Source organism: Rana temporaria, chromosome 4, assembly GCF_905171775.1.
Source record: "Rana temporaria chromosome 4, aRanTem1.1, whole genome shotgun sequence".
In the NCBI taxonomy this organism is placed as follows: domain Eukaryota; kingdom Metazoa; phylum Chordata; class Amphibia; order Anura; family Ranidae; genus Rana; species Rana temporaria.
The window spans coordinates 352,448,404-352,476,177 of NC_053492.1; the positions used below are offsets into that span (position 1 = coordinate 352,448,404).

The window sequence follows — 27,774 nt, forward strand, 5'->3', positions numbered from 1 at the left end:
CAAATAAAGAACTCCAGCAAACAGCTAAATACTAAGCTTAAATACAGATAACTTTTTCTCCGATCTAAGTATATGTAATTCTGTAGAGCTAATCTTGTGCTTAACACAAGTCACAAAGATCACCTATTTCCTAGTTCAACCTTACAATCCCTTTAGGCCACCTGTTGGTTCATTGGATGTAATGGATAATGTTAAGGCGGTATTAAAGCCAAAAGAAAACATGTAACGGATTGCAGCTTACCAATCATTAGATGCAATGGCTGCATTCGCTTTCTATTTTTTTTTTCTCTGTATGTTGCACAAAATCACAGGGTACTGTGGTAGCATGCAATCGTGTGCCCGCAAACAGAGTGCCAATGTATTGGCACCTGCAGCAGATCACTAGGGCATTGCATTTTGAACAAACATAATGAGCATTTCCCATTTCGCATTCTTTAGTATTTAGTGTTTACAAGCTATATGCAGCTTTAAAATCTTATGGCATCTATGTTTTATAATTAGCCTTTGAGACCTACAATGTTTTAACCTTTTTTAATGGCTTATTACAATATTCCACAACCTAACAGATATTACTCACATGCTTCCAGTGGCTGAGCTGCTGTCCGTGAACAAGGATCCATTAGTTCTTTCCATTTGTGCCAGCCTAAAAAAAAATTGATTGTGATTATTTTAAAAAACCGGGAAGGAAAAAACCTTATGTGCCTTAAAGACTAAGTTCACTTTAAAAAAAAAAAAAGGATTTTTTTTTGCAGGTTTTTAGGAGCCTGCAAAGCATTCCCCCATGATCAGCAGATCGTAGTGCAATGTCAGACTCCTGAAGTCTGCTTCCTGTACGTTCCGTATGGGCAGACAGTTACTGATGAAGATCAATGAACTAGGAGAGTGCTCATTAGCACCCTTGCAGTTCATTAAGAACTACAAGCTGTCTGTTGCAGTGGTAGACGGTACTTATAGTGCTTATAGGTGCTTATAGGTACTTATAGTGCATTAATTTACAGAACTCTCTGAATAAATGACAGGGCTGTGTGGGCAGAGCCCTGCACGACTCTGCTGTTTCTGAATTGTGACAGTGGGTGCGGGGAGAGGATCCTCCAAGGGCTTGGTTTTTACCATTTCTCATATTGCCCCTTTTATATATTTTGTGATCACTTTTAATGTATACCTCCGTTTTATTTCAATAAAACCTATATTTTTTGACCTGCACCATTGGGGCTGCGTTTTCCTTTTCTCCCCCACATTGTTTGGAGTCTTCCATTTCCACCCTATCCCATCCCTTAAGGGGTTCACCATCATCCCTCCATATTAATTTTGAGAGCGGACATCTTGGGATATTTGGGACATCATTCCGGGACACCGTGTATCCATGGCCCTCCACTGAAGATTCATTCCATCTGTCGATTCAAGTCCGAGGCAGCCGAGCAGATTGTGCCCCGAGAGTGTTCATGCCTTATTGATCTGCTGTCGCTGACAGGCAGATCCATGCTTTCTGGTAAGCGCATTCTTATCTTCATTTAAGAAAGTGATATTTTGCCTTTGAGGATCCACGTGGTCATTCCACCATCTATTTATTTCACCAGTATTGGATGGACTTTCTAGTGTCATTTTTTTGGTTGTGTTTTATTACAGCACCAGTTCATTTATTCACTTCACTATCATTTGTTTGTTTTTGATACTTCATCACTGTTTTAGTACAGTGACTATTGATTTATTACTCACCAAGAGAAATCACTGTCTCTATGTTATCACAGCGCTACTGCATTTTAACACCTTTGGTCTACCAGTGTCCATTCACCTGGAGATGAAGTATAACCCAGATGTCCTGATGCGATGAAAGTCTGTCTAAGGAGGATCCTATTGGTGTTCATGCAATCTATCTCCCCAAGTGTATGGTGAAATCCAAGTAGAGGATTTGAAAGTGTGTTTCACTGCTTTTGATTAAGTAGTCCATTCATTTGGGTAAGAGTCAGTGTGAACCTTTCCTTCTTCGTGATGGATTCTTCCCAGCACATTCCTTTGTGCGGACCTACACCTATTGGACTGTTTTATTTGACATGTCATATTTTCTCAACATTGGGACTTATTATTAATTCTTAGCGCTGCACTTTGTGATTTATGCTATTTTGTCTTTTTTGCTAGTGTTGCGCTTATTAATGCTATTATTCATTAGCGTGGATATTTTCGTTTTTTATTACTGTTTTTAACCAAAAAGTGTACTATATACACCTACGTTTTATCTTGAGGGCATTACAAACCAATAAACATGTATTTCTATGCAGTCAGTGACTGCATTGTATTGTCTTTTGCAAGCAAGACCGGAGCTTGACCACTGTTGCATTAAAGTAAGTTTGGAAATGTGCAAATGTTCTAAATTAAACCACATACACATGTGCACAAGTATTTTCCCAGTTTACAAGTAACCTAATTTTATGGTTATTTTATTTAATTTAGGGCACAAACTTATGACAAAAATGGATGCTTAAATTTGTAAAATGGTGACTCCAAGTCATACAATTTTCATTCAAAGGGGCATAAAACATAAAAGACTTGAAAGTGTTCTACAGTCAGATGCTTACAGACATGAAAGCAGATCTGCACCTTTAATTTTATTATTCCAGAACTGATGCTTTTCCGAGGCACTGGATGCCAATTATGTCTGAAGGAAGAGTCTTTCCTTTGAAGTAAACTTCAAGAATTTTTCGTTGATGAAAGACAAACAAATAAACTTCCTTTTTAATAAATATGTAAATAAGTGTTCCGTTTCAGCTTTGTGAAACACATCAGCATTACCAGGCTGTGCACCCTTCTCCTATCTATTTCTCCTACTCACATTGGATAGGAGATGACAATGTTGTCAGAGATACACAAATAATAAATGTATAAGCATGTTTTAAATCAAAGACTTTTTTTGCTAATTTGCACATCTCAAACAAACTACAAGCTTTAGTAGAAAACTTTATGCAGGCTATTCACTTATATTAGCAACTGCAGAAGCTTAGAAATGTTGTTGGCACACCACATGGCCTTTATCAATATGCAAATAACAATGGCATGTAAAAGCGTATGTGTTGTGCTATAAATATGTGAACTATGAATTTTAAAATAAAATGTGTCAGAATAATATGCAATCAAATAAATATCCAGCAAAGTGATCCATGAATCAACTGTGACAAACTGTGAATACACAAAAACAATCTACTTTGTAAACAAATACCATAAGTGCCTAATGCAATTCCACTTACAAGACCGTGTCCACTCAAAACAATTTGTGATGAACCTCACTCACAACTGTGTCTACTTTGGTGCTCCACCACAAGTGTGCAAACAAGCTCCTTACCAGATATTAATGACCTTGTATGCATGAAGTATTTAGCCCTTTTAAAGTAATGAGGATGTCATTGAATCAGCAACTTGAGGTTTGGTACCGATCTCACAGAAGCTCATACTGATCTCAGCTTGGAGAGGGAACAAATGGGCTAGGTAGTGTAAGGCCCTATTTCACATGTGGCAGACTCCACCAGGAGTCCGCCTGCTCAGTGGGCAATTGGTCCGCTGATCCCTGCTGAGCAGACGGATGGCTTGTTCATGTCCGCTTATGCAGAGCGAACAGAGACACAGCCCACTGTCCTTTATGTGCGGTCAGATGTAAACAGACCGGATGACCGTTTACACCTGACGCCCACCAGATCCGATCAGTTAAATGGATGTTTCTAGTTAATAGGATTGGATTGGATGCTGGCAGGTTTCAACAGACACATGCCATCTGTGAATTTTTGGGAAATCTCCCTAACCTTGTTCCAGACCTTAGGTCTCAACAGTGGGGGCAGGACCAGGAAATGTGTAAGGTTGAACACCTGTGTTTATTGTACCTCCAACAAAATGTCAGTACAATCTGGGAATTGTTTATGACATATTGTAGGTGCTCCTGGATGGTATCTTGAAATTAGTTTCTTGGTGTTGTGTGCAGATGGAAGACATTAGGGCTACATATAGGATCTTTTATGATTGTTATGATGAAAAGGAAATGTTTAAAGTGGCTGTAAACCCTTACATATACCCAGTGACGTGACTATCCTCAGGTGATACACAGAGATTAAACAAATACTACAGAAGTTGTACCTGTTTATTTGCAGTCTCCTCCTCCATACATCTGTACAAAGTCCATGTAAAGCTTGTCTGAACTGTCAGCAAAAAGGGGACAGACAGCTGAAGTTACATTCTGCAGAGCTCAGTGAGGAGAGCTCTGAGAGATGATTGCATGGAAAGTAGACTCCCCCCTTACACAGCCCACATGAACAGAACTGAGGCTGTCAATCAGCTAGAGATTCCTCCCCAACATCTTTTTTCTCTTGGTGTCAGGAAAACTTGTCAGAAGTAGATCACTTCTGATCTCTGCTGATAGCTGAGGAACTAAGCAGCAGACAGAAAAATAAAAATAAAGGGTTGATTTACTAAAACTGGAGATGGCAAAATGTGGTGCAGCTGTGCATTGTAGCCAATCAGCTTCCATGTTTTCTTTTAAAGCTTTAGGCTTCATTTCCACTGGTGTTTTTACAGCCAGTGTTGTTAGCCTTTTTTACAGCTTAAAAACGCCTGTCCATGTTTATTTTGTAAAAAAAAAAAAAAAAAAAAAAAAATTTTGTGAGCTGCAGCTTTAAAAATGCAGCGGTAGTGTTTTTGAGTGTTTTTGGGCGTTTTTTAACGTCTGGCGTTTTTACAGCTCCACTCTGGAGCTTCAGAACGCCCTGGCCCTGCGTTTTTTTTACAGCTCAAAAACGCCTATGCCATTTGCAGCTCAAAAACGCCTATGTGGGCATGATGCCATAGAATAACATGGACAGGCGTTTTTAAGCTGTAAAAAACGCTCAGAAAAGTGGCTGTAAAAACGCCAGTGGAAATGAAGCCTAATTGAACAAGCTGAAGCTAGAAGCTGATTGGCTACCATGCACAGCTGCACCAGTTTTAGTACAGTAACACTTTAGTGCACTTACTGAGACAAGTACTCACTATAGAGGGATATGCTTTATTTATATTTCATGTTTGAGATTTCCAACCACTTTAAGTATTGTTTCCTTTTGATTAGAAAGGGGTGCTGTAATCCTTTTGAGGTGCAGAGACAGAGATAGAGCGAGAGTAAATAATGGAGAGGGAGTGCCTTATGGGGTTTTGATCGGAATAGAAGACAATAGTTTAAGTGGAATTGAATTATGGACTTTTACTGGACATACTGGACTGTTTTGAGTATTCAGTTTATCACAGTTGATTTATGAATAACTTTGTTGTATATTTATTTGATTGCATATTTTCTGACAAACAAGTCACATATTTTATTTTGGAATATATATATAGTTCCCATATTTAAAGGGAAAGCACAACACTAATTCTTAAACATTCCATTCATCTTGTATACATATATGTTTGAGTGAAGCCTATTTTTTCCTATGGTATCCAATCAGTATTCAGCTTTCAGTGGTATACAATTAATGGTCTAATTAAGGCTGATCTCTTATTTGTTGATGTGTCGGTGTGCATCATAAATATTTGACTTGTTTTACTAAATACGCAGACAAGGCTTTCTTTCATTAGAAGCAATAATAAAGGGTGGCAGTAGTATAAACGTGGTGAATTAAATGAAATATTTTCACTAAGCTAAGTTTTCACTTTGTAATAAGAAAATCACCCCCTTGTCTATTGCTACCCGCTAGCATAAAAAAATAATGATGACACAATTATAAATATTGCTAAAACTGACAATCATTATACAGCAGGGGTGCCCAACCTTTTGAAGTGCGAGGGCCACTTAAGTGACTTGGTAACTGGTCGCGGGCCACAATCTGCGGAGCGGGCGGATGGCAGGTCCATGTCCGCTCAATATATGCAGAGCAGACACGGACACAGCCGGATCAGATTGGAGGTAGGACACAAGTCGGTTTACATCTGCCACTCCTTAGAGGTGAAAAGAGGGTTGGGCTGCTTTCACACTGATGCGCTGTGGTTTACCCGCACAGCGGGTGCAACGCAGTGTACCTTTGGCTTTTCTGCACTTTGCAATAGACTTCTATTATATTCTGCAGGTTTGGTGCACTTTCAGAAAGCTCATCAAACTTGCAGGTAATAACAGATGTGTATGGCTCGGTGCAGGTAACCCGCAGGTGCGCTGCTCTGCATCTGCGGATTAGTTTGAAAGCAGCCCACTACTAACCATTGCAGAACAGATATGCCCATATATACACTGGGATTTTAGTAATAAACTGACCATTAATAACAGTATTTTATTCTATCTCATCCCAGAGCAGGAGGTCGCGGGCCACATCAGAGGGCTCTGCGGGCCACATGTGGCCCTCGGGCCACTGGTTGGGCACCCCTGTTATACAGTATCCACAATAGAATAGGTATACATTTTATAAGACCATATACATTTAAATTGTGGTTTTACTCTGTAAGCATGTCATCCATATAAGACGTATGCATGGCTACTTACCTGCTGGCATATTGCTCTATTCTGGAATGTGTATCATCATCAAATAGTTCTGGAGATTGCAATGGACTAAATATGAATTGAAAGAAAAAAAAGTTATACAACAACCCAAAATAAAAACTCTTAAGAGCTGTTGTACACAGGTGCTTATTGTGTACCCATTTGCATTCAATGTTCATTACATTTGGGTTAGACACCACTGGAATAGTGATGCATGGGGGTTGGAGGCAGCGCCAAACAAGTTCTGTTGACTTAAGTTACTGACTTGCATTTAGATCAGACTCCAAATTTTGTTCACTGATCTTGTGCTTTTCACATTGTTTTAAGTATCACTTTTTTCTGTGTTCATTCAGTTTTACCTGGCCTGTGGGAAATTCGACAGACTGCAAATGGGACATAGGTAAATTGTACACTCAGCCCCTGTATACACAAGCCCAAATACAAATAGTGAATATTAACACTCTAGACCCAAAATCAATTATTTTAGACTTGAGCACTTTAAAATACACATAAATATACTCACTCAAACTGGTCAGGCCACATGCTGATGAGTGTAATAGGGCTGTAAGGGGACAAGGAGGAGACCAAGAGAGAGACACTTTAATGTCATGTAAGCGACAGCAGAAAAACCACAAAACCCAAACCTTTTCTTTCCCCTCAAGAGGCAAAAAAAGGTTCTGAAAGACCATAGCTCATAAGCAAGATTCCTGGAGGGCTGCTATTAAAATATTTGCAGCAATGCAGCACATGTGCCTAATTCTTTCATTCTCCAGCAGTTCCATATAAGAACACTGCTATAAGTCTTTCACTTAATAAATGATTGTGCACCAGGAATTGAAGTGAGGTTCAATGGAGCTTGAAGCTAGGTTAGAAGAATCCGATTGTGCCAGAAATTAATAGCAGCACAGAACAACATAGAAAACAAGAAGCACATCCATAGAAATGGCCCTGAATAAAATATACTTTAGGCAATTGAAATACAATGAATAAGACCTGTCACCATTCAATAGAAAGAAGATCCCCTCATAGCCAGTTTCATAAGGTACTGCAAACTAAATGTTTATTATTAAAACTTAGCAGCTATATATGTTCAAAATCTGATAAAATGCTAACATTTAACAACCTTTTATTTAACAACAAAAAACATTATATTAAAATGTTAAAATATTTAAATTAAAATGTTTAAAGTCAATGTAAAATGCAACCATGTGCTTTATTTGTACCCTCTACCCACAGCACAAAATGATTTAGATAGCAATGTTGTAATTGTATTTGTAGTACAGGAAAAACAACACTACAGAATATAATCAATCGTCACTTGCAAAACTGCTAATAAAAATGCATCTGTCCGACAGAAATCCATGAAGGTCAGCGCTGGTTTTAGTTTTGCAATTTTCCAAAAAGTACCATGGATCTTGTCTTTGTCAGTGTAGATATACTAGATTAATAAAATAAATTTAAGCATGAAAAGAATATTTTAACACAGGATTACACCCAATGGATTCTAAATGTGAAGTATGGGGGATGCCATTACAAGCCTCTTTCTGAAAATTCTAGATGCCTGGCTGTGCCTGACATACTTCTATTTCAATCACAGACACAGAACAAGAATGCTTTACTTGTTCCAGATCATTGAAGGAGCCTACATGTTAAATCATCAGAATGACAGCCATAAAATTTCTATTTTCAAAATGCGGATTAGTTTAGAACTGGAGGCCTCCATTATTCTCTAATGACATTATTCTCTATTCTCTAGTTCCCTTAGGCCAGTAGTTCTCAATTTTGCAAGATAACTGAAATACATCACAAGTGATATCATTTGGTGCTCAGTGATTGCAGTTTTCTAGTGCATCTCCCCAAGGTAATGCTTCAAATCTGGCCTTTTGGTGGGTCCCAGGGACAGGAGTTGAGAACCACTGCCATAGGCCATAAGTGTATCTTAGGTAATTTTGTATTGCTTAAAACAACTTCTCACTTTTGAAAATAGTATCTGAACATATGCAGTACAGTACTTATAAAGAGGAAGCAGCAAAGGCTGCATAGATCTTAAAATGTCATTAAATGGTTATTACCAGTTTTAAAATATTTTTGTTCATAGGTAAAGTGATTCTAAACCCTGCTAGTGCACTCATGATAGGGAACACTAGCAGCCACAATGTTTTAAAATGTTGGTATTCAAGACATTTTCAGAGCTTTCCTAGTGGAAGTCACATGTTTTTTTGTTCCCTTTCCCCAGCAGCATGGCCCAGGGACATAGCCAACTGTGAAGGAAAACCCTGGTTACAACAGCTCGGGTTTGATGCAGGGGTAAGCCAGACCTTGTCACATGTTCTTCGATATTGCCCTACCTTTTTCCACCCCCCTGGGCCATGCAAAGTAAAGTGGCGCTATCAGTCAATCATCTGATCCACCCACCAACACCTTCAGGCAGATCAGGTGATTGACTGACAGTTCTAATCCACTTTGCACGGCCTGAGAGGAAGGCCTGAAAAAGCTGAGGTTATATCACATGACATGTGACCTGCTCCGGCTTACCCCTACCTGCAACCTGTAACCAGGGAATCCTTCACCATATGCTGTGTGTAGACGCTGCTTACTTACATTGTAGGAGAGGAGCATACGCAGCATGCAGATTGTTGCCACCACACTACTGCTGCCCACAGACTACACCTGTAACTTCTTTATATATAAAGATTTTAAAACTAAACAAAGGGCACAGACACAGAGCAATTTTTAGGAAGGTTTTTTTTTGGAGTTTAGTGACACTTTAATGTGGATCCATTTTTCTGAAACTGGAAATTGCTGGGACTTCTCATGTAGACGGTTTTTATAATATAGGTTCATATTTTAGTCTTGATGTCACCTTCATATAAAGGAGGCATGTGGTGACAATGAGAATTTTAGGCTTCCTAAAATAAAATAAAAAAATTATGCAGCTGACTTACGTCTCCATGTTATCTCCTTCAAGAACAGTCTGGACGGGTAAGTAGCCTAATCTGGGATGCTTGTCAAAGTACTTTTTGGAACGAAACTTGTTTTTCAGCACCTTCGTAAAGTCTCGAACATCTTCTCCTGATGTTGTCTGAGGGTAGTAAGAAAATGAAATAAATACATCTATATGAAACAGATGTAACTATTCAGTAACTCTGGCTTGCTGCCACTTTACTTTGTGTCAGTGGGGACCACTTGGACTAGATATGTTTGGAATACTGAGCAATTTAAATAATGGAAGCTTGGCAGGAGTTGTCCTCAAGCCAACTAGATTGACAGTGTTCTGCTAAATCTGCATAATAATTAACATAGAAATTTGACTTTTGAATAAAAAGTATGAAATACTAAGATAGAGACAAACTCTGGCAGGAGCCCAACCCCAAGGAAGAAGAGCTAGTACAGATAAATACATTAAGTGTTTGTGACAGCATAGAATCAAAGTAAAATGTGCTAAGCATAGACTTTGGGTAACAAAAAGATTATATTATACAGAAATAAATTACAGCATATGTCACAACACCTTTTATTTTATTTTTTGTGTTTAATATATTTTTATTGAAAAAAAGAATATTCAGATACAACATTAAAGTAAAATACTAGAGAAGCAACGCATTGGGTCAGTATACTGATAAATACAACCAACGTTACAGTATAAGCAACACAGGCAACTCAAGTCTATAAAAAGGGGTAAAGAGAATAAAGAAGATCAAAGAAAATAAAGAAAAGAAGTAGGTAAGAGCTAGGAAAGAAGTTCAGAGCATAAAGAGAGAAAAAGGAGGGAGGTAAAAGAGAGAGATGCAGAGAAAGATATTAGGGGGGTGAAAAAGCAAGGGAAGGGTGGGGGGTGAAGCCGGCACACATGGCAACAATATTGGGCACATGGCTATACCATTATATTTAGTAAGACCTTAGCGAGAAGATAGGTCCGCCGCATTTAGTACAAACAAGGACCCCAAGTCAGTGACAGGAAGTTTTATAAAGTTTGAGAATCATGAGGGGGTGAAGAAATTATATCTTTAAAACAATGGGTAGAAGTAAATGAGGACCAGGGGGCCCAGGTTAAGGAATATTGCTTACTAGTGTCTCTTGCAATGTGGGTGAATTCTTCCATGAGACTAACCTCAGAAACTTTTTGTAACCATGATTTGATGGTGGGAATTGTGGGTTGGCCCCAGAGATGAGGGATGATAGCTTTAGCTGCCTTAAGGAGGTGTGGAACAAGTGAGCGTTTATATTTACCTATAGGCCTTGAAATGGCATGAAAAATAACTATCCACAGTTCAAGGGGTAATTTCACTTCGGTGATCTGGTGTATCAGGTTTAATATTTTTACCCAGTAAGGATGGATGAAAGGGCAAAGCCACCAGATGTGGGCATGGGTAGCATTCTGACCACAGTTTCTCCAACAGAGTGGGGAGTTATTAGGGAACATGTGGTGAAGACCACATCTTTTAATAGTGCAAATAAAAATTTTCTGTATGTGTCACAGGCCTTAAAGTGACCCTGTCACCACATGGTGCAAAGTAAGGAAAGCCCATGCTGTAAAAAAAGAGCATGTATACTTACATTTCTAGTGTCCCATTTCTTTAAACTTCACAGCTTTGCTGATCCCCAGCTGTGGCAGGCATTTAGCACCTCCAGGTTTGTTAAATACCTGGTCTCCTGCCATACACCATGGTTCCTCCCATCAGCTTGTACATCCTATAGTGACATATGAGGCAGCACGCGTAGCCATAGCATGTGGCTGGATGAGCAGGTATTTGACACACACGGAAATACTGAATACCTGCAGTGGCCAGGGTTCAAGAATCAGCTGAATTTGAAGACATGGGCTGTCAGAAAGGTAAGTATACATGCTCTTTTTTTTTTAGAGCGTGGGCTTTGCTTACTTTGGGCCCTGTGGTGACAGGGCTGCTTAAAAAACTATAGTCACCAAGCACATAATGTTTTCTCTATCACACTGTGTATTTTCACATTTCTCTTTTTTTATATTGTCAACTTACAAATGAACATCAAGAACATATCCCAGTATTTCCAGAGCCAAGACCATCCGAGCGCCTGTTACAGTGTGTTCAGGTGGTGTCGCGGGTGTCTGGCAAAGGCAGTGCCTGAGAGTGTCGTGTGATGTCTAGGTGCAAGGGAGCCAAGCGGCCAGAACCTCGTGTGTGAGTCTGTGTGAAGGGAGCAAGGCAAGCCGGGAGCAGGACTGTCAGTGCTGTTTGGACTGGAGTGGGCTGAGGGGATCATCTGGTGTGGAGAGAGACTGTCATTGTGACTCTGGAGAGGATGTGTCGTGTCGGTGAGGTGTCATCATTTTCTGTGCTGCTGGACACTGCTGTCAGTGTCACTGCAAGAGTTAATTTAATCTGTGTGTGCCTGCCTATTCTAATTTCTTGCCCCTTTGAAGCTTGTCACTGAGCTACTTACTTACTATACAGAAAATAATATAGAAAATATTTTTTTTTACCCTAATATCTACCTTAAATCACATTGCTAATTGCATATTGTACTTGTTTGTAGCCTAAATATTGAACATTGGACTTTTGCAAATGCCAGTAAAAACGTGGCCGTGCCAGTAAATTTTGAGTGCCGTGTCAGTAAATTAAAATTTGGTAGGTTGGCAACACTGGTCAAGGAGGTGGTCTCATTGGACAATGGATAGGCAGCTATAGGAAAGAAAATCAGGGGTGGACAACAAAGAATCTTTTCTTTCTAACATATTAATAGCAGGTGCCTTGAGTTACCTGCTCTTAAATTTGAGTATAGGCTTATTTCAATATTCATGTGCTAAATATAATATTACATCATCACTACTGTGTGTATTTTTAGACAGCATACAACATTAGTCAACAGATTTTTAATATGAACACATCAACAGTAATTACAAGCTAACTAAACTGATCCTCTACGGGGCAAGAATCAAACTTAACCTCAGCAGATTTAAAATAAGAAGGAAAATTCTGTAAAATCTAGTGATATCAAAAAATTCTATCCTAGCCTTGAGAACCGTTTACAGTCATAGATAAAACCTCTCACTTAGAGACAAAAAATCTTTTCCACTTAGAAGTCCTAAATGCTTTTTCCAAACTGCTAAAATGATGAAATAATTCGTTTACGGCTTGTTTTGCCTTAGAGCAAGAATTCTCTAAGTACATATTTTCTCTTTAGCTTTTTCAAAGTCAAAACATTTTCTCAAATGGAAGTGATGCTTCTGAGTGTTTAGGGACATCTCTTCCTGAAAAATGTATTGGTCCACAAGATCTTCGAAAAACAAGGGTCCAAAATATACAGTGCAAGTCCCAAGAATTGTACAATACCTGTGTAATAAACTGCAGTCTTACCCCTTATAATTTAGCACTCCTACTAGGAGCTTTCTTAACTTCTTAATTCTTGTTATGTTAAAGCTCAACCAGACAAACAGCTAAGTACATGGAATATATATATATATATATATATATATATATATATATATATATATATATATATATATATATATATATATATATATATATATATATATATATATATATATATATATATTTATATATATATGGGCTGGGGTGGAGATCTATTCTTTCTCTGCTGGAGATTCACTTTCACCTACAGGTCTCCTCCTCACCTCCATTCTGGACTGCACAATTAAAGCAAATCTCTATATCACCCTGCTCACCTCCTATCCGCATGCTTTTTGCACCACACCTAATAATAGTGTACCCCCCACACTCAGTGTTCCCAAAACTAAGTGATTTATCATAAAGCCAGCCTCCATAATGTTATCAAAAAAATGTCAATCTTGGGATAGCAGCCTACCCTGGAATGTCGTAATACAAAAACATCAACATTTCAGAATGTAAAAAAGTGGGTGCGCTATCCCTTATAAACTATGAGCTTTGAAATATGATCCGTTAAATATGAAAACATAATTAATACAATTAAAAAGGGCTTGTGCAAATAAATAAATACAGATTTCATGAGTACTTTATAATAAGTTTTGCCTAGGGTTATGGTAATTATGCATTTTTTTTTATATGAAATCTGTATTTATTTGTGACTTTACCAACTTAAACTAGCACTGATAAATGCTTTCCTGACTGTGCCATCAGATGGCATTGAGTATATTTGTACTAAAGATTAAAAGACAATCCACTGTGCCTTTTCAATGGTTAGTACAGCAATGACTGTTTCTTCACTGTCACTGTCAAAAAAAATCTGAAATTCTGTCCTTCTTTCTGTCAAGCATTGCATGATTATGGAAACATTTATACAGCCTTTTTGATAATATTTACTGATAAAGTCACGTGATACGCTCCGCATAGTTATTCAAAAAAGATAGTTTATAAAACTATGTCCACACCGTTGTCATTTTGCTTGTGGCAATTGTGAAGCCCACAAGCACTTACTTCCTGGAAGTCTTGGATGGGGAGTGATAATTGGGTAGCGCACTGCATCCTGGGAAATGATGACACACATTTCCCAGGAGCATTAGAGGGAGATGATGTCAGCATCCTAGGTGATTCCAAAGGCAGATTTCGTGGGACTGCATAGCAACAGGCATTTCCAGATGAGTAAAAACATTTTTTTATTTTTTAGGTCTAATGAGCACAATAATGAAAAAAAAAATTTGGGATGGAAACTCCACTTTAAGTAGCAGAATTTCCTACCACTGGGGATAGTTTACTTGGGACCATGTGCCAAACTCAGAGAAAAAATTGTATCCTTTATTGCTCTGTGAGTGACAGCATTTTGTTTACATCTGTTCCCATCACACTGCAAAAGCATTTCGCTCTCTGAGATCTGACCAGGCAATTATTTTTCTTATTTTTAAGTATAATTGGCTTTTCTCACAACACAAATAATACTTTATATTTATCACAGTATCTAAGAGGATATTGTGAAAGACAATAATTAATATCAATGAAATACAGCAATATGTACTAAAAAGCCTCACAAAAAAGGTATAAATCACTGAGCCATAACGTATGTGATTTGTCACAGCATTACATTGTTCAGCCACATGTGTTGCTCTCATTGGCTCTCCTGGCGAAAATAATAATTATAGCTTAGTGAACTGAACCTACATTGTGTTGTGAAGTACAAGACCACGCTATGGGATTCTGAGTCAGTGACATTTTTCACACTGCTAGACGTAGGTAGTAATGTCAGCTTATTCAAGTATGATATATAGTTAAACATAAAATAAATCACGCTGGCAAATAACAACTAGAAAAAAAATGTATACAGATGTAAATTCAAATTGCTGTGCTTACAGTGACAACCAAAAAATGATAAAAGCAAACCATCAACTCAAAACATGAAAGTTAGAGGAAAAAAATATATATACCGTATTTATCGGGGTATTGCGCGCTCCGTCGTAAAGCGCGCACCCCTAAAGTGGACCCGCATTCCTATGGAAAAAATATTTTTGTACTTATAGTTTTGGTGTCTTGCGCGGCGTCCATCGGCGGCCCCGTCGAGTCCGGCATCTGTCTGCGGCTTCGAGTGTCCTCTTCGTCGGGTCTGGCATCCTTCCCGCTCGATCCCCGCGCCGAGTTTGAATACTGCGTCGGCATATACCGAGCGCAGTACACTCGTGTATAGTCGGGCAGGCTCGGCTACTCTCGCGCTCACGTCCTGTACGTCCAGTATTTAAACTCGGCGCGGGAAAGCGGGTATCGGCGTATATCACGCACCCACGATTTTGCCCTGATTTTCAAGGCAAAAAAGTGTGCGGTATATGCCGATAAATACGGTATATATATATATATATATATATATATATATATATATATATATATATATATACAGTACAGACCAAAAGTTTGGACACACCTTCTCATTCAAGGAGTTTTCTTTATTTTCATGACTATGAAAATTGTAGATTCACACTGAAGGCATCAAAACTATGAATTAACACATGTGGAATTATACATAACAAAAAAGTGTGAAACAACTGAAAATATATTTCATATTCTAGGTTCTTCAAAGTAGCCACCTTTTGCTTTGATTGCTGCTTTGCACACTCTTGGCATTCTCTTGATGAGCTTCAAGAGGTAGCACCCCATCACTCTCCTTCTTGGTCAAATAGCCCTTACACAGCCTGGAGGTGTGTTTGGGGTCATTGTCCTGTTGAAAAATAAATGATGGTCCAACTAAACGCAAACCGTATGGAATAGCATGCCGCTGCAAGATGCTGTGGTAGCCATGCTGGTTCAGTATGCCTTCAATTTTGATTAAATCCCCAACAGTGTCATCAGCGAAGCACCCCCACACCATCACACCTCCTCCTCCATGCTTCACGGTGGGAACCAGGCATGTAGAGTACATCCGTTCACCTTTTCTGCATCGCACAAAGACACAGGGGTTGGAACCAAAGATCTCAAGTTTGGACTCATCAGACCAAAGCACAGATTTCCACTGGTCTAATGTCCATTCCTTGTGTTCCTTAGCCCAAACAAGTCTCTTCTGCTTGTTGCCTGATTCACATAGTCTCCTCTTAACAGTTCTAGAGATGTGTCTGCTGCAAAAGGTGGCTACTTTGAAGAATCTAGAATATGAAATATATTTTCAGTTGTTTCACACGTTTTTGTTATGTATAATTCCACATGTGTTAATTCATAGTTTTGATGCCTTCAGTGTGAATCTACAATATTCATAGTCATGAAAATAAAGAAAACTCTTTGAATGAGAAGGTGTGTCCAAACTTTTGGTCTGTACTGTATATATAAAAAAATATAAATAATTGTCCCAATTGTGTCCAGAGTTCAAATCCACTGCTATGATAATGAAAATGTTATGTTATCCAATATTTGCAGTGCACCGTCACTGCACCATCAGATTAAAAGGACTCTTACCGTAACATTTGAACCCTTTATATAAAAAGAGTCAAATAGGCATGTGGATTAAGATTTCATCAGTGGGAATTTGATTGGAAAACCATCTCCAGGGAACACAGTAACATCTCCCAGTCTCTGAAGTAGATCAGCTTATTATTCTATCTAGTGGTCCCAAAATGATTCAACGAGCCATAAAAGCAAAGCAGGGAAGCTCACATAGTGGAAAACTATATAAATATTTAATTTAATTAAAAGTGGATGGTATTTCTTACTAAGCGCTTAGAACTTTTAACCTTGAGAGTAATGTAATCCATTTTTAATTCAATTAAAGATTTATACTGTTTTATTCTATGTGAGTTTCCCTGCTTTGCTTTTATGGCACGGTTAACAAATTTGGGACCATTGAATGGCATGATAAGCTGATCTACTCCAGAGACCAGGAGATGTCACGTGGTTCCCCGTAGATGGTTTTCCAATACAATTTCCACTGATGAAATCTTAATCCACATCCCTATTTGACTTTTCTTATACAAATGGTTCAAATGTTCCAGTAATCTGAGGTGACGGTGCACTTAGGTGTTGCAAACATTGGATCACATAAGATTTATTATCACAGCGGTGGATTTGAACTCTGGACACAATTGTGACTATTATTTATATTTTCTTTTTTTTAATTTTCTAAGTTTTGAGTCAATGGTTTACTTTTGTGAATTTTAGTGGTCACTATAAGCGAGGCAATTAGAATTTACATCTATGATGTATAGTTGCCAAGTGGTGTGCAAACCAATGCTGGACTGTAGAATTTTTTTTAGAACAATATAAGTTCTGATTTAAGTGAAGAGAAGACAGGAGCTGGGGGAATATTAAAAAAATTGGACTTCCGTTTGATTATAGATTAATTTCGACTACCAAATGCAGCTCAGAACATTGTTATTTTTGGTAATGCTAAACAAGCCAAACTAATAGTAACTGCTAATGCTTTTGCTGGCATTATAAGGACATCTATGTCCTTATAATGATAGGTTTAAAAAAAAAAAAAAAAAAAAAAGGTTAAGCACAGTGATGGTGTACAGCCTATATAAACAATCTGCCATTTTCTACATACTCATGGAAGAGATCAGAGACATTGGCTTTAAACTGATGAATATTGTTCGTTTCTATACTAATAAGGAAAAGCTCGATGGTGGGAGAGGAAAAGCAGGAGCTGACCAGGGAGGAAAGCAAGAGGTGGCAAACTGTGACGTGATCAAGTATCATGTGAATGATGGGAGGTAGAAAAGAGATGACCATTGATGTGTGAAAGGGAGACAAGGTGAATCTTGGGCTGTTAAAAGACATACATAGCATAAAAGTAATCATACCCCTTCAAATTTTCCACATTTTGTCATGTTACAACCAAAAACTTGATTATATTTTATTGGGATTTTATGCAATAGACCAACACAAAGTGGCACATAATTATGAAGAGGAAGGAAAATGATAAACGGCTTTCCAAATTTTTTACAAATAAATATCTGAAAAGTGTGGCATGCATTTGGTTTCAGCCCCCTTTACTCTGATACCCGAATTGCCTTCAGAAGTCACCTAATTAGTAAATAGAGTCCATCTGTGTGTAATTTAATCTCAGTATAAATACAGCTGTTCTATGAAGCCCTCAGAGGTGTGTTAGAGAACATTAGTGGACAAACAGCATCATGAAGGCTGAGGAACACACCAGACAGGTCAGGGATAAAGTTGTGGATACGTTTAAAGCAGGGTTAGGTACTGAACAAATATCCCAAGCTTTAAACATCTCACGGAGCACTGTTCAATCCATCATCTGAAATTGGAAAGAGTATGGCACAACTGCAAACATACCAAGACATGGCCGTCCACCTAAACTGACAGGCCTGTCAAGGAGAGACTTAAGTCAGAGAAGCAGCCAAGAGGCGCATGTTAACTCTAGAGGAGCTGCAGTGATCCACAGCTCAGATGGGGGAATCTGTCCACATGACAACTATTAGTTGTGTACTCCACAAATCTGGCCTTAGAAAAAGCCAGTATTGAAAGAAAGCCATAAGAAGTCACATTTGCAGTTTGCGAGAAGCCATGTGAAAGAAGGTGCTCTGGTCAGATGAGACCAAAATGTAACATTTTGGCCTATATGCAAAACGCTATGTGTGGCAGAAAACTAACACTGCGCATCATCCTGAACACACCATCCCCACTGTGAAACATGGTGGTGGCAGTCTCATGTTGTAGGGATGCTTTTCTTCAGCAGGGATAGGGAAGCTGATCAGAGTTGATGGAAAGGTAGATGGAGCCAAATACAGGGCAATCTTAGAGTCTGCAAAAAACTTGAGACTGGGGTGGAGGTTCACCTTCCAGAAGAACAGCAACCCTAAACATACAGCCAGAGCTACAATGTAATGGTTTAGATCAGGGGTGTCAAACTCAATTTCATTGTGGGCCGCATGAGCATTATGATTGCCCTCAAAAGGGCTGGTTGTATCTGTAAGATTAGATGTCCAGAGTATTCCCTCCCTTTATATTGGATGTCAAGAGCCCCCCCACCATCAGAAGCTGAGTCCCCCACTCTCCCTTACATAACAGTGTACCCCCCTTTGCTTATGCTGCTGCTGGGAAGAATCTGGATGCATTGCTTTAAAGCAGAAAGTACAGGGTCTGGAGGAGGACCAGAGGAGGGCTGGAGCTCTCCGGCAGCTGCATAAGAGGTGTGAGGGCCACATGAAATGGCCTGGAGGGTCGGATTCGGCCCACGGGCCTTGTGTTTGACACCTCTGGTTTAGATCAAAGCATATTCAAGTGTTAGAATGGCCCAGTCAAAGTCCAGACCTAGATCCAATTCAGAATCTGTGACAAAACTTGGAAATTGCTGTTCACAGATGCTCTCCATTTAATCTGACAGAGCTTGAGCTATTTTGCAAAAAACGGGCAAAAATGTTACTCTCTGGATGTGCAAAGCTGGTAGAGACATCCCTAAAAAGACTTGCAGCTGTAATTGCAGAGAAAGGTGGTTCTACAAAATATTGACCATTGTGGCTGAATACAAATGCACGCCACACTTTTCACATATTTATTTGTAAAAAAAAAATTAAAACCATTTATCAATTTCCTTCCACTTCACAATTATGTGCCACTTTGTGTTGGTCTATCACATAAAATCCCAACGAAAAACATTTACATTTTTGGTTGCAACATGACAAAATGTGGAAAATGTCAAGGGTATGAATACTTTTTCAAGGCACTGTAGGGAAGTAAAACAGTGGAGGAATATGAGATGATCAGGGACTGGGTAAGAGAGAGAAGGCAATGGAATCTAATAATACATAGGGGATAAAAGAGGTGGGGCATGAAGTGATACCTGACCACTGCGGTCAGGGCCAGATTAAGAACATCATGGGCCTGGTGCTGAGGATTTTGGTGGGGCCTTTTAGGCTGCATTCACACCTCCGCGACAAGTAACGCCGCGTACGCGGCGTATTTTGCCGCAAATAGTGTAACTTTTTTTTTTACAAATCCTTCCTATTGCTTTGTATGGCCGAACGCCAATGCCGCCTGAAAAAAAGGGTCCGGGACTTTTTTTCATGCCGCAGGTGTACGGCGTCTATGAGATGTGAACCATCTCATAGACAGCAATGGGAATTCCCCCCTCCAGCGGCACGAGCGGCCGGCGTTGGGCGTTTTGTCGCGGAGGTGTGAATGGGGTGTAATAAATAATAAATAAATGCGTGGGAATGACATGAACGCAGCCCAGCCAAGGCAAGTGACCAAAGACACAGAACCCAGAAGGAAGACCGAGTGAAGATGGAAGCGCCCGGGCCCCGCCTGATTCTTCACAGCGCAGCACTGGAGGGCTCAGTCTGAAAATGTAAGTGTACACTAATGTGCTAATATGCTGTGCATACTTGTACATTGTGGCATAACCTACCCCAGGGCCACTAAAAAGTAGTAATGTCAGGAAAGTTTACTACCGCTTTATTATCACAGGATCCCAGGAGCCTCTCATGGGGCCCCCTACTGACCCGGTGGACGGTGGCCCTTGGGCAGTGCCTAAGTGCACAGTTGCCAACATTTATAAAATATTTTCAGGGCCACTTTTTTATATAAGTGCTATATTTAGAGTAGCTGAGATCCCCGATGTTCCTCTATACATCATAGTAGTAATCACAAAATTAAATGAGTACTAATAATGGGGCAGAACAAATATGAGAACTGATATTTCCTTTAGTTGAACTAACAAAAGTGTGTCCATTCTAGAGCTGGTAACATTGAGGATATTCAGTATAATTTTAAAGAACTGTTTTTGTGGGTAAGCGACATAGGGGAGGAGTATGGACAGTATATAAGTGGGAAGTATGTGCAGGTGAGGGAGAGGAATGTGGAGGGTCTAACAGTGGGCACTATGTACAGGAGAGGAGAACAAAGGGTACGGAAAAAAGCACTATGTACAGGAGAGGAGTGTGAAGGGTATGACAATGGGCAGTATGTACAGGAAGAGTGAGGGGGTATGACAGAGGGTAGTACGTACCAGAGAGAAGTGTGGAGGGTATGATGGGGCAGTATGTACAGGAGAGGAGTGTGAAGGGTATGACAGTGGGCAGTATGTACAGGAGAGGAATGTAGACGGTATGATAGTGGGCTCTATGTATAGGAGAGGAGTGTGGAGGGTATGACAGTGAAAACTATGTATAGGAGAGGAGTGTGGAGGGTATGACAGTGGGCACTATGTATAGGAGAGGAGTGTGGAGGGTATGACAGTGAGCAGTATGTACAGGAGAGGAGTGTGGAGGGTGCGACAGTGGGCACTAAGTACAGGAAAGAAGTGTATGACAGCAGGCACTATGTACAGGAGAGGAGTGTGAAGGGTATGACAGTGGGCGCTATGTATAGGAGAGGAGTGTGGAGGGTATGACAGTGGGCACTATGTACAGGAGAGGAGTGTGTAGGGTATGACAGTGGGTACTATGTATAGGAGAGAAGTGTGGATAGTATGACAGTGGGCACTATGTACAGGAGAGGAGTGTGGAGAGTATGACAGTGAGCACTATGTACAGGAGTGGAAGGATATTTAGGGACTGAGTAGTGGTTAAGCGGGTCATACATGGATTGAAATTACGCCAATTATGCAGAGACCAGCCATAGTCAATCTATGTATGGGCTAGCTGGTTTTACACAAGTCAATCTATTAATCAACTTGAGTACAACCAGCCTGTTTTTTTTTTCTTAAAACAATCAGTGCTGCCAGCTAAAGTTAGCAACACTGATCATTGTACGCACTGGCAGAACACAATAACACTGCAGGAGTGATTCCCCCATCCACAGGTCAGCAGGTGAGAGGGTGTGTGGTGACAGGCTGGGGAGAGATACTAGTCAGTGGCTGGGTAGGCACTGGTAGTATCAGAGCCAGATACACACAGATTACATACGCCACGATCGTTAGAGCGAGAACAATAATTCTAGTACTAGACCTCCTCTGTAACTCTAAACATGTAACCTAAAAAAATGTAAAGCATCGCTTAGGATACCCAAAAAAATTGTGCTAACTTAATTAACTAACTGTTTTTTTAATGAATGAAACATTTTTTTCCAAAAAAACATGTTTGAAAAATTGCTGCGCAAATACTGTGCTAGAGCTGCACAATTAATCGTTAAAAAAATCGTGATCTCGATTCAACCCCCCTGACGATCTTCAATGCAGAGTTTGCTGATTCTTTCATATAACAAGTGGAGAGACTTTCAGCTATCAAAAGAAAATATCCGGGCAGTCTGCCAAGTTTTTAACAGGAAACATTGTAACTGACACTTCCTTCTTAGATCAAAGGGATACACTTCTGTGTGTAAAGAACAAATCTGGGCAGTCTGCGAAGTTTGTAAACAAAATGAAACATTGTAACTAACTAACATTGTAACTAAATTTAACCACTTAAAGTCCAACACTTGTTTCTTAAGTTAAAAAGCAATATTATTTGCTAGAAAATTACTTGGAACTGCCAAACATTATATATATTTTAGCAGAGACTCTAGGGAATACAATGGCTATTGCTGCAATATGTTATGTCACACTGCATTTTCCCACTTCAATGAATAATAAAAACCATAAAAACAAAACAGTGAAGTTAGCCCATTTTTTGTTTTTGTTTTGTTTTAATGTGAAAGATGATGTTACGCCGCAACAATCGTGAGAGAATCATGATCTATCTTCTAAGCAAAAAAATTGCAATTCTCATTTTAGCCAGAATCGTGCAGCTCTGTACCCTGCAACATAAAAAGTGCAAGGACCACCATAGAGTAATTTTCTAGCAAAAAACAAATGATGATTTTTACATGTAGTAGAGAAGTGTCAGAATTGGCCTGGGTGGCAAGGGGTTAATTACCATGAGTAATATACAAATAATTATTATAAGCACTGTGGGCCAAATCCTCAAAAATCCTGCCTAACTTATTTTTTCCCATTTAAGTTACACTGACTTCAAATTTCTACCTAAGTGCCCGATCCACAAAGCACTTAATTAGAAATTTCAGGCCGTGTAACTTAAATGTCTCCGGCGCAAGGCGGTCCTCTTCTGCAGGGGGCGATGACAATTTAAATGAGGCGCGCTCCTGCGCCGGCCATACTGCGCATGCTCGTGACGTCATTTTCCCGACGGGCAGCGCGCGAAATTACATTACGTCGGGCTTTGTGGATTGCGACGGGACAATAAAGTTGCGTCGGGTAAAAAAAAAGTTACGCGCCGGGAAAAAAAAATCAAAATTTAAAAAAAAACGCGGCGATCAAAAAAAAGATCTGTTTTTACAAGGTGTTACTAGTTTACACTTTGTAAAAGCAGAACTAATTTTACGTATGCAAACGTAAACTTATGCAGAAAACACAAAGCTGAAAAGCTTTGTGGATCTCCGTAAGTCCTCATTTGCATACGCAAAGCGGCATTTCGACTCGAAATGCCCCCAGCGGCGGATGCGGTACTGCATCCTAAGATCCGACAGTGTAAGTCTCTTACAGATGTCGGATCTTCTGCCTATCTTTGGAAAACTGCTTCTGAGGATCAGTTCCAAAGATAGGCACAGGGATACGCAGGCTGAACAGCAGTTCTGCCTGCGTATCCCTTTTGAGGATTTGGCCCTGTGATCCTATCAGTCTGCTGTAGTGTGTCAGCTTGTATTTATATTGGCCGCTCTGAATGTAGCTTCTGACAGGCTGTGCAAGCAGGCCCGTATCTCCGGAACCATAAATGATAGCCGTCCCATATTTTAACCAGTTGTGGGGTAGCTCTTCCCATGCCTACCCCCAAATGTGGGGTTTCTGTGACCTCTGGTCATCGAGCTACAACCCCCCAAATTCGTTCTTAAAAAAAAAAAAAAATTCTTTGGGCAAATGGGCCTATCTTGAGAAAGGGGCCTGGAGCTGCAGCTCCATCAGCCCCATTGTTAATCCGGCCCTGACTGCGGTAATAGAGAAAGTGGGTCTAAGCATGACTGCGTAGCAGAGGAGAAGATGAGGCTGGGAAGGAAGGAAGTACAGGGGGAGCCGATTGTGGAAAGTGATTGGCAGAGCAAGAACGATTGTTGCTGAGAAGTGGAAGGGAAGAGAAGCAATTACTGAGAGAAGATGCAGAGGAGAAACTGGTATGGAGAGTAAAGAAAGCAGCAGCAGAAAATAAGTTGTTTGTTGACCGGTGAGGGGTCGAGGTCATGTATGAACTGTCATTTCTCCTTCCTTGAGCAGTTCATAACATTTTCTCTGATGTGAGAACGTATGCTGCAGCACAATTACAGAAATGTCAGGGGACATTTGATATTTGCCTGGGAGTTTGTCTTTTTTTATGTAAGCCTAAGGAGAGTGTAGACAATGTTCAGATGCAACATACCACACAAAGTATAGAAAGAATAGCAATACAGAGTGATTTTGTATGTGTGGAAAGGGGTGTGGGGGTCTGTTGTCAGAGAAGGCAACTCCTCTCACCAGTGGAAAGGGGTGTGGGGGTCTGTTGCCAGAGAAGGCAACTCCTTTCCTCAGTGGAAAGGGGTGTGGGGGTCTGTTGCCAGAGAAGGCAACTCCTTTCCCCAGAAAGCGGTACTAGCTGAGAGTGTTGAAAACTTAAAAAAAAACTACATATCTTCCTCAGGAAGCAGCAAATACAGGGCTAAAGCGATTTTTAAAGAATAAATATCACATACATATATACACATTAGACTGGATGGACCTGTGTCTTTTGTCAACCTTATAAACTACTGAATGCAATGTGATAGGAGCTAGAACTAAGAGAGAAGCTAGTGGTCCCAAACACTGATGATTAAAGAGTGTTTTACTCTAGCATGGGCACTACTGTTTGAACAATGCATAGCTGTATACCTGTATGCACTTCAGTGAAAAATTCTGGGTCAGACCCGAGAGTGATAAGATGTTATGCCTCCCAACTTTCTGAAATGGGGAAGGAGGGACACATTGTCTTCCTTGCTCCCAGTTATGCGGACTAGAATGAATTAATAAGCCAAAAAACAATTGGCCAAACTAGTTCTTGGATTCCAGTAATTTCCCTGACTGGCACATAAGGAAACAAGAGGCCTGTTCCCACCTACAGTATTTGCACCAAACTGCCCTTAAAACTGGACATACATAAGACTTAGGATCTTTCTAATCACTCAAACATACGTACGAGTCACACTCACTGTGTACATGCACTATAAGTCCAATAAAGTATTCTAAAGTCCAAACTTCCTAACTTTCACAAAATTGTGCATAAAGTATATTGTTATACATTGACAAACCAAAACTCCTCTGCAAATGCTTGTTATGAAGAGTAAGGTCCCTTTCACATGGGGCGGATCAGTAATGATCCGCCCCGTGAACCTCCGCTTACTCAGCGGGGATCGCTCTGTTGATCCCTGCTGAGCCGTCGGATGACAGGGCAGTCCCCGCACACCGTGCAGGGACCGCCCTGTCTTTCCTCCGCTCTCCCCTATGGGGGGATCGAATGAACATGGACAAGATTACATAATTAACATATATATCAATTCCTGACCATACTGCTAATTATTTTATGATGTGATACACTAGTAAACATTGCCTTTATTAGCCTAACAAATAAAAAAAAATATAGAAATAAATTATCCAGCATAAAAATCCAGCATAAACAAGTATATGCATATAACACTAATTTACATGTCCTTTAAAAATAATCAAAAATATAACTTTTACAAGTAGTGATGGCTAAGGAAGAGTGAATATTGTTTTCCTGACTGATTATTAGGGCTCTTGCACATGGCCATAAATTAGCCTTACATTTCGAAAGATCTGCTTATGTGCGTGCTTGTGAATACGCATGTGCCAGTGGTTACATGGGTATAGCTGCATACAGCGTATTTTGCAATATATGTCAATGCACTAAAGAATCCTGGAGCTGTGGCTCAACAACAGATGAATATAATTCTGTACAGATGTACACCCCAAGTGCAAGCGCCCTTAGTGGGCCTCATTTGTATTTGAATATGGGAAGGAAACCTTTAAACATTCCCAAAGATCACTATCACTATCACTATCAACTGAGCCTGTTCCAAATGAGATCCAATATGGAAAATGGTTTGGCTCAATCAAAGCGGTATCCAGAACTCCTAGGCTGTGATCTTTCTTTGAATATGCTTTAGCATTATTGTAAGTGTATAAGACTTGATATCAGACAAATCATTCAAATAAATAACTCATCAAAGTAACATGATTTTTACAAAGGCAACTTTGAAATGATACTCACTGGTATGCAATATTCCACCATTGGGTGATGTAGCTTATGACCCTTTGCTGTCCTTCCCGAAAAGAAACAGCTCTGGCAAACATCATAATTGAAATGTTTCAAACTACGATATCTGAAATACGAGCATTAAAGTATATGTATATTAATAGAAACACTCATTACTCACAACAACAAAGTGCAATAAAGATACTGTATATATGACATCAGTGGCTTGATCTGGTAAGATGCTACAGCCTACAGCAACCCACATGGTAACCATGGTAGCACATTGATTGTAAAGAGCTACTTCCCACTACTACTGTCTGTGCTTTGTAAAATGAGAATATATGTAGCGCATTCTAAATCCGTTTAATCAGTGAAAGGAACATGCTTTGGTCTGCAAATGTAAAAAAACTGCAATGCTAAACACAGTTTAAAATAACCTTAATAAACCTTTAGTGACCGGACCACATCTAGATGCCCAGACCACATCTAGCAGAGCTTTCATGCATCCATTAAAGCAGTTGTATACTTTCTTGGTAATTTTTACCTACAGGTAAGCCTATAATAAGAACTAGGAACACGCACAGTTACACATTACAAGTTCTCTAGTACAATGTTCTCACGGCAAGCAGCATTTTATATTTGGACTTATAAAGTCAGATTTCAGCCATGAAAGGGTTTGAATGTAACTTGTACAGTAAACGCTCATTTATTTAACAACTTTAAAACACTTCTTTGAATAGTGATGCTTTCCAGCCCACGAGAGGTTAACTGCAAAGTCACAGTGTAGTCTTAGAGATAATTACAAGCAACTATCTCTCTTTGCGGCATTCTCTACCACTTAATCAGTCTTAGGCACCTTATCCTTTAATTGCAATATAAATTTACTGTCGAATGATGAGAGCAATGTTAATAACTCTGCCACGTAAGTGCTAAGCGCTTGAGTGCCCATAAGATCCAAGCGAAGGATAAGGTAAGATTTTTAACAGTTTAAAAAAAAAGCAAAGCAGATAACTTGCAGTAAATATTGCTCAGTGCGTCTATTTTAATACCGTTACTTTTACCAGGGAAATCTTAAATTTAATTAGATATGCCATCTTTATTGCTTTGCAGCTGAAATGGCTGATTTTAATACTGGGATCTATACTCCATGTGAAAGTACACAGTAAAAAAAACATGCTTTTTTGTAACCCCCTAACAATAAAATTTGTTTCCTGTGTCCGCTTTTATTTTATTTTATCACACATAATAAAATGTGCTTAATATATGAACACCATCAACTTATAGCTGGCCAGAATATTACTATGCAAAAGTGTCATCAAAGCTTTATCAATATAATTATTGGCATCCGTTAAAGATATTATTAATATTGCTATATATTAAGGAAATACATTTCCAGTTCACAGAGAATTACTCTATCTGCTCTTAACCCCCACTCCCCCCTTCATAGCAATAAGAAGAACTCTCCGCACTACAGTCCCCTTGTAAATCTATGCCACATCCTTATTATATAGTAGTAGTAGTGACCTTCAATTGGGCTTGTTATCAAAGTATCTGCGCCAGTCAAGCTAAATATCTATTAAAGCGGTGGTTCACCCTCCTTCACCTCATTATTCCATTACTTTCGGCATCGTAGCGCGAGCTACGGTATGCCGGTCTTAAATTTTTAATCCCCGTACTCACTGTGCTATCGATGATTGAAGAATCCGACTCCCGCGGGGAATGGGCGTGCCTATGGAGAGGG

The 27,774-nt window shown here is 39.6% G+C and overlaps 1 protein-coding gene across 11 annotated transcripts in view; it reads right to left on the reverse strand.

The window, feature by feature from the left end:
• Positions 1-27,774, reverse strand: part of UTRN (utrophin) — a 910,930-nt gene that overhangs the window by 33,850 nt on the left and 849,306 nt on the right. For 9 of the 11 annotated variants that reach the window (XM_040350827.1, XM_040350824.1, XM_040350828.1 and 6 more), the window contains 5 exons: positions 26,049-26,160; positions 9,421-9,557; positions 6,999-7,037; positions 6,479-6,544; positions 578-643 (listed from right to left, as the gene is read on the reverse strand). In XM_040350827.1, coding sequence (XP_040206761.1) covers positions 578-643; positions 6,479-6,544; positions 6,999-7,037; positions 9,421-9,557; positions 26,049-26,160 — 420 coding nt within the window. The remainder of the gene's footprint in view (positions 1-577; positions 644-6,478; positions 6,545-6,998; positions 7,038-9,420; positions 9,558-26,048; positions 26,161-27,774) is intronic. The other 2 variants (XM_040350825.1, XM_040350829.1) reach the window with 1 other exon arrangement.